This window comes from Centroberyx affinis, unplaced genomic scaffold (genome assembly GCF_046629955.1).
Source record: "Centroberyx affinis isolate AG114_WGS23_722 - 3 ecotype Tasmania unplaced genomic scaffold, CSIRO-AGI_Caff_v1 ptg002116l_1, whole genome shotgun sequence".
NCBI lineage: Eukaryota > Metazoa > Chordata > Actinopteri > Beryciformes > Berycidae > Centroberyx > Centroberyx affinis.
In genome coordinates, this window is record NW_027280438.1 from 8544 (window position 1) to 17146 (window position 8603).

Genomic DNA, 8603 nt, shown 5'->3' on the forward strand with positions numbered 1-8603 from the left:
TTTACTGTGCCATAATATCAGAATGTTTGTTTTGCTTGGGTTGATGTTGAACCTGCGCCTCGTGTAAACCGAAGGGCTTGGACTCCTCCTGCACGTTGCCGTCCGTCAAATGCCTCCTCAACACCGACGCCTCCTTTTTTTCCAGCCACTTCTCCCAGCGTGTGTTGCCCAGTTGTCCCGGCGAGGCGAGCCTCCTGCCAAGTCCTTCAAGCTCTTTGTCTCTGGAGGTTGACAGGACATGTGTCTCCGTCTGTCCGTCTGTCCCCCAGGCTTTTCACACTCGAGGAGTGTTGTCCCTGCCTGTCAAGGAAGCACAAAGAGTCTTGTCTTTGTCCGCATCGCTCGACCTACTCTCTCTTCTCTCTGCGAGGCCGCAGTCTTTCCCGCGCTCACTTTACATCCACAGTGTTGGCCCGTTCAGCTCAGCAGGGCCGCGTTACCGCCGCACAGTCCGCCGTAACGCCGAGCTGCAAGTAGACCAGAAGCCGTTAAAGGCGCAGAACCACCGTCCGCCTGTCCGTCCATGTGCGGATATCTGTCAGTGTCTCATCCCATACAGCGGAACAACAGATTTAGAGCGGGAGAGGAAGAGGCGACAGAGTGGCCAGCTGAAGGAGGAGAGAAGGGGGAAGAGTCTCAGCGGTCTCTAAAACCAGTACAAATCCTTGCTCTTATCCTGCGCCTGCAGACCTGAGAGCGGAGGAAAGAAAGGAAGAGAAAAAAACAGGAGAGGCAGCGGAAGGGGAGAAGAGCGAGAAAAAGGGGGGATTAGGAAAAGAGCGGCAAATGTCTTGTTGATAAAAGCAAGAGGAAAGGCCCGAGGCAGGGAAGGGATGAAAGCAAAGCAGCAATGGAAAAGGAAGTTGACAGCTGATGTTAAGGCTCTGATTGACAGTCAGTTTGTTGGTTTAAGCCACTTGTGGTAAGCTGATCTGAGGCAGGGAAATAGATCTTCATTTAAATCTGATTTCCATACTCTAAAGAGCATTGTTTCTTATTGTAAAATTGTCTTGCTTTGTACTGTATGGTCTCATTTTGACAGGCATCCCCGTCTCCAGTGCTGCTTATATTCAAATAGTCTGAACTAAAGAATTATAGAGGAAGAGAAGGCTATCTGATGGGCTTTCAGCTTTGTGGGTTTATACATTCGACCAGCGTTTCTCAACCATGTGCCAGAATGTGCAGGTTGTCATTCCAAGCAAACACTAAAACTAATCTGACTCTAGTAACTTTAGCTAAGCATGGTGGACTTGTCTGTGCTCTTTGCTGTAATTGACCTTCTCTGGTGTCCATACAGTTAAGAACACATGAAGAAATAGCCAACATCTCCTTATACCCATAATGTGTTTTGGGATTGTTTCCTGTACTCGGTTTGGATTACATTCTCACTCCTAATGAAACGCACCACAATTCTCTTGGAAGAGCATCGAGACCCACATTTCAGTTTGAATCTCATTGTTCTTACCTGGCCAAACGAACCGAACTGAAGGAGGATATGCTTCAGAGTTCAAATAAATCACTCCAAATATGCTTGGTGTGAACGCGCCTCAAATATTTGCTCGGTGGGGAAATAGAGACGCTTAGTTTTGTCTGGTTACTTCTGGTTGGATTCACGACTCACTAGATTACCACCAAGATTAACGCCAAGGAATGTGTCAATTTCAAAATGTCCTTCCAAGCCTCTTCCTGGACCACATTTTTGTACAAACCAGTGTTGTTAGATTTTCAAAATCACACAAGGAAATAGAAAGTATAATTATTCTATTGGCTCATTGGCCTTCTCTTAGACGGCTAAAATCTAACGGGCTTTCCAGGGTTGAACTAAGGTGCTGCAGGTGAGAAACAACCATGAAAAGAGAGGAAATACCTAGACAGACTTAGCTATTAACTAATACATTTAGAAGCTGAAGTGTTTGGTTGGAATGAAAAGCTGCAGACTCTTGGGTCACAATAGCAAATGATTGAGAACCGCTGCAGTAGGCAATACGCTTGTCATAAGTTTGCATGACGACTGTTACCTGTGTCCATGTTGAGTCCGATCTCAGCTCCGGCTCCGGTGAAGGCGCCGCTCCAGGCCGACCCGGCCCCCGATTCCCCCTTCCCCCCTAGGTCACAGGGCGAGGCGCTGGGCCCCGGTACCGAGCTGCCGGGAGCCAACCGGTGGTGCGGCCTCACCGACGGCACGAGCAGCGAGCCGTAGCGCGGGTCGAACGCCGTGCCGTACACCTCGTGCACCCCTGGGCGCGGGTAGGCTGAGCCCTGGGTGCCTATCGCGCCCCCTAGCGAGTACGGGTGGTGGTGGTGATGGTGGTGGTGGTGGGAGGGGTGCCAGGCGTCGGGGCTCGGCTGGTGGAGGTGGCTGTGCAGGGAGGCGGAGGAGTAAGGGTCCCCGGGGAAGGAGAGCTCTGAGTGGGGGGCCGACAGAGCGCTGCCCAAGGTGGAGGAGACCGACGGCTGGTAGGAGCTGTTCCAGAACGAAGGAGGGAAGCTTCTCTGGCTCATAGGGAATGATCCATCTGCAAGGATGGAAATGGACAATACATATGAATACCTTGATTTTTTCAATGTCTGCTTAAAGGGGCATTAAGTAATCTATGACCTTTTTCAACCTCTATTTGTGACCAGTGGGAATTGCAACCACATTGATAGAATTTATTTCCTCCTACAAACAATAAAGTCACATTTGCACACTAGAGAGGAGTAAGCTAGAGCAGAGATCCAACAGATCTTACCCAGATCTAGAGATAGTGAAGAGGGAATATATCACCATGCTAAATATTGGAATAATAATACTGCTTTGGCTTTTTCTGGCTTGGGAACAAAGCTGAATAGTTCGGGGGGATTCGAGGGATTGGGAGTGTCTTGAAACTCCAGTCGGTTGGGAGTTGGAAGTAGAGTATGGACCAGACAGTGAGTTTTGAAAGACAGAAATCTCAGCACCTGGTCAGCACCTGGTCAATGTTGAGGCCTTGGTATTGATCAACAACCCTATCAACCCTCCACAGATGGTCATTTGATGTTAACAGGGCAGTAAAAGCTTTACTTATTGCCCCTTTAATTCCGGTTGGGCTCAGAACTCTCTAGATCAAACTAAGGTGCTAGAGGTGAGAAGAGAAAGAGCCCTGAAAATAAAACCGTCTACGTAATAAAGATTAGCAAAATGCTTGGCAATAAGCTAAAAAAAAATGACGTTGATCCAAACGTGTGGAAGTCTTTCTTTTCATCCTTTCATTTTCATTTTTCTTTTACATACCCTTTTCAAAACTTCAGTGGGGACACTGCTGAATTTCAGCATCTGTGCTTGTTGAGCCTTTGCCCTAAGACAGCGACAAGTGAGAATGGATATGACAATATCCAGAAAAACAGCTAGGAAATACTTAGATATTCATATGTCCAGAGCCAAATCACTGAAAATTGGTGCAAAATTGTCAAACATATAGCCTACAATTAGTGAAATGAATTGCTCAGAAAACTATTTCTCAATATTTTACTCCTGCAATCCTTTCATTCCAACAGAGTGCGTTGTTATGATTTTTGTCGTGCGTTATTTACACTAATTCATCATTGCCTTCCACTTTGTTTGACTTTATGATTCCATCAAACACAAGGCCGAGAGGGAAGGACTGCCAACTGAACCTGAAACAAAACACACTTTCAGTCTCTGCTCTGTTCAGACGGCTAAAAACATTTTTTTTTCAACAGTGTTTATATACTTACAAGTGAAAGCCCACAATAACAAATCAAGAGGTGGCATGCAAAAGCTCCACTGATGATGGAGGAATAGATTTACGTCAGCCGATAGTTAGGCCGATAGAATATATCAGATACAGTGTCGACCACCTCTGATTTGATGGATATGAAGCAGTTTGATTGATTACATATTTCCCCAAGGGGATTAATAAAGTGCTATCTTATATTTATTGTAGGATTGAGCAATGCTACACTCTGGTACACTGCTTCTAATGTGACATTTTAATCAGATGCCATACAAGTATGAACAAATATATCAGTATTAGTACTAGTATTAGTATTAGTATCCAGGCTTTCAGTGGAGAGTTTTAGTGTCCCATGATGGTCTAAATGCTGTTTCAGAGGCTTTTCCACCCTGACAAGAATACAATTCTGGGGGAAACACACTGAATACTGGTCATTTTTTTGCATGAAAATGGTCAATTTAAAAAAAAAGCTTAAATCCAAATTGGCCTTCAAAAACTCATATCGGTTGAACCCTAGTGCAATTGGTGAGGATTTTCACATTTTAGTGAAGTGGGTAGACACAATTTGAAAGTCCCCCCTTGTTTGCATGAAGATAATGGATGAAAGTGTGGAGCTCTGTGGTAGAATAAGGCAAAGATATTGCACAAAATATCAGCTATTGACAGCTTCAATCCCGCAATATTGGTATCCGCTTTAAAAAAAAAAAAAACCCAAAACAGCTGGAGCCTAATTTACATAAAATAAATATATGGCATACTGAGCACACACACACACACACACACATCAGAATTTCCTCTACTACTGAATAGGCGTGGTGGCTCAGAATCTTTAGAGGCTTTTTAGAGGCTTTTCCACAAAAAAAGTATTTTGGAGGGGAAAAGCCTGACACACACACACACACACACACACACACCACACACACACACATACACACACACACACACCTCTTGTGGCCTTGTTGCCGGTGGAGGCGGGGTACGCGGCGGGCTGGCTGAGCGCTCGGCTGAAGTGTTCGTCCACCACGGCGCTGATGTCGCCCTGGAAGTAGGTGAACAGCACGCAGCGGGAGCTCAGGTACTCGGCGCCCGGCGGCGGCTCCTTGTCCTCCTCTTTGATGGCCGGGGGGCCGGGGGGGCCGAGCCGGCTGCCGCTCTCCTGGGGGTCTTGCATTTTGGAATAAAAGGCCAGTTTCTAAAACAAAAAACAAAAAAAAAGATTTATAGAGCTGTGACTGGGCGAGTGGGGAAATTCAAAGTTGATTTCCTGCCTTGACAGAAGCACGGTTGGCACAGAAGTGGAGTATATATATATCTTTTTGTGGCACTTTTTTAATTCATATGAAATCTCATGACCTTTGACCCTTAGGATAGTACAGATATGAGGATGTAGTGGAGGGTAAACTCAACAAAACTCTCACCTAGACCCAGCTTTACATTTGCAAGATAGAGTTTATCACCTTATAAAGCTGATCTTTATGCTGTAAAATTCATATTATACATCAGTGGTTCTCAACATGGGCTCCGGGGACCACCAGGGGTCCTTGAGGGGGTTCCAGGGGGTCCCCAGCAAATTGATGAATTGTTAAACTTCACCATTATTTCATTTACAAGAAGTTAACACAATTAGAGCATGTAGAAGAATGACTGTTCTGATCATAGTTTCACTGTTATCTCTCTACCTACAATACAGATAGTCATGGAATTCTGGACAAAATTATATCTGACAATAAAAATATTCTCAGATTTGGGTCTGAGAGACAAAATCCCATCAAATGTGGGTCTGTGGCTCTAATGTGAACTAAATTAGGGTCCTTGATATGAAAAAGGTTGAGAATCACTGTTATACATCATTGTAAGACACATAATACTGATTCAAGTTATGTAAGGATATAGTCTTTAAAGGGGGGGGAAAAACATAAATTAATGCTTTTCTGAAAATATGGCTGTTTTTTTTATATTGGTGGTTGTCTGCCCTCCTTTTAAGTGAACACTGCATCAATGTATATACAGAAATACACACACACACACACACACACACACATTGTCATGTTCCAACTTGTTTCCTATCTATCACTTTTGCACCAGAAAATTATTCATTATTTAAATTATTGTGATTGTTATTATTAGTTGAATAGAAAATAAATAAGCTAGGGATATTTTAAATCACTTCAAATTCTCTGATCTAAGTTGAGCCCAAACAGTTTTGAAGTTGTATTTTTTATAGAAATGACTAAAATCCAAATTTAACAAATGCACCCTGTTGATCATATATATTGCCAATAAATATTGATAATGGGCTATATATAGTCAAATTGTGGAGCAGTGTAATGTAGGCGCTGGCTGATCCACAGGTTGTTGAGGTGACAGTGTGTTTTGGCACTATGTGAAATATGTGTGGATGTTGACTGAGAGGTTTTAAGAGAGTGAAAAAGCACTTTAACAGGCCGCACGAAAAGCCGCAGTCCGACTGTTTCACAGGCATCAAGTTCACTTCACAGATATGAATGTGAAAGTAATATTACAGATTAATATGAACATGCGGATCTGGGAAGCGCTCATGCAATAATCAGGTTGTAAAACTCTTCTTGATATGAACAGGTCACGGTAAACCCAATTAATCTGAAATGATTGGCTTCACACATTAATTTCTGCATTGTAAAATTAGAGCGCAGAGGAAAAAATGAGTGCAATTCTGTCATTATTATTATTATTGTTAGACTATTTCTGGCCGTAAATCACTAGTTCTGGAAAAAGACACTATGACAATCAGTTAAAAATCATCCATAAAAATCGTGAAAGTCAAATATTGTAGAACTATGCTTATGAAATATATTGAATATCAAATCAGTTTCGGCTTGCTTATGAAGAAAAGTATAATATAGTATTCATAGCCTATTAATACATTTGATATTGTTTTCAGTACGCATTCAACACGCATTTTTTTTTTTTTTACTTTCCTCTTTCTACTTTAGGCAGATGACCTGGGGGGAAAAAAACATCAATTTCTATATTTAGTCTGGAGAAACTCATGTATCTGAATATGAATATTCAACCAGCGGGCTGCAGAAACAGAAGAAAGTTTTCTATTCTCTATATGGTAGCGTATAGGCTCCGGGAAATGAATAAATCCTTATGATTTACACATAATAAAGTTGTATATATATATAATCCGTGGTGGTATTAAGGGCTGTAGAGGTGATTAACATTTTTTTTTTAATAGATTTATAATCCATATGTGCTGGTTGTACGGGGTAATTCATAAAGTTTTATGCATATTTATAGACTACATAGCTAATAAGGGCTACAGGAACTAAATTATAAAGTTTTATACATAGGATATATATATAAACCGTAACAGTTGATTAATAAAGTTTTAAGGTCTGTAGGAAGCTGATTAAGTTCTATAGATATTGCTAGATATATAATCCATACCTGGCGGCGATATGGGGGCTGTAGGAAGCGGATTAATAAAGTTTTCTAGATATTCGGAGATGTGGATATGGTCCGTACCTGGTGGTGATAGGGGCTGTAGGAGCTGAAATAAGGCTGAGGACCAAACACTTGGTACATCACATCCAGGCAGCTCATGGCGGAGAATCACGGAGAGCAACCAAGCTTCATTGAGGGAAGCAGCGCTGTCGGAGAACGGGAGAAGAAAGAGTAAAATCCCCGGGTGTGAAAAAGTGACCGGTTGGACTGCCGGAGAGCCTCCCCCGCTGCGCTCAGCTGCGCTCTTTACGCACCGGACAGCGGCGGAACCCGAAGTGACGCCCTCCCCCCCCCAGAGCCCCCCCCGCCCCCCGCGAGCCTGACGCCTCCCCTCCGGCCAATCAGAGGCCGAGCTCCACCTCCGCGTTAATGGGCTTTTAATTACTTGACATATGGATCATCCTAACGTCTGATTTTAGACGTGTGCAGGATTTGCACTGTTCATATTCTCGTATCCTTCCCAGGTGTTATGCATACTGTATATCAGTGGTTCTCAACCCTTTTCATATCACAGACCCTTAATTTAGTCCACATTAGAGCCACGGACCCCCATTTGATGAGATTTTGTCTCTTGGACCCAAATCTGAGAATATCTTTATTGTAAGATATGATTTTTTCCAGAATTCCATCACTATCTGTATTGTAGGTAGAGAGATAACAGTGAAACTATGATCAAAACAGTCATTCTTCTACATTCTCTAATTGTGTTCACTTCTTGTAAATCAAATAATGCTGAAGTTCAACAGTTTATCAATTTGCTGGGGACCCCCTTGAGCCCTCTCAAGGACCCCTGGTGGTCCCCAAACCCCACGTTGAGAACCACTGCTGTATATGAATGTTTCTGACCAACCTGTAGAATTTCAAATGGATTGAGTATTATATCACAATTTTGCAGTCAGTTTAACTTTTTGTGCAAATAATAATAATAGGTTAATAACAGTTTACTCCATGAGAAGTTTGTATAAACCCAGTTCATTGAAGTAGTGATATACATGTATACGTTATATTGGCTGTTAGTGCCTTAGGTTGGACTGACAAGGGTTTGTCAAGATCAATACACATACTATAGCATTGAAGCTGCTGATAAAAGCAATATTTTGCACTGATATTAAGTATCTTTAAATTTGGAAATTTTTGAGCATTTGGGTATTCAGTGTTTCCCCACAGAAAGGTGCAAAGCTTCTGAAACAGCATTTAGACCATCATGGGACACTAAAACTCTCCATTAAAACCCAGGAGGATAATAATAAGAACAGCATATTCATGCATACTTGTGTGTAATCAGATCAAAATGTCTCATTAGAATCAGTTCACGTTAAGGGCTTCCCATAGACAACCAGTGTAGTACTCATCAATTCTATAGTAAATATGGAATCAATCAAACTGCTTCATATTCAT

General features: G+C 42.6%; 1 protein-coding gene across 1 annotated transcript; it reads right to left on the bottom strand.

Moving 5' to 3' along the window:
- Window positions 1-646: 646 nt before the first annotated feature.
- On the bottom strand, window positions 647-7304 carry vgll2a (vestigial-like family member 2a). Its single transcript, XM_071531717.1, has 4 exons — window positions 7227-7304; window positions 4662-4908; window positions 2019-2516; window positions 647-690 (listed from the first exon to the last, which is right to left on the bottom strand). The coding sequence occupies exons 1-4, from the start codon at window positions 7302-7304 to the stop codon at window positions 647-649; spliced, it is 867 nt and encodes a 288-aa protein (XP_071387818.1).
- Between the last annotated feature and the right edge of the window lie 1299 nt (window positions 7305-8603).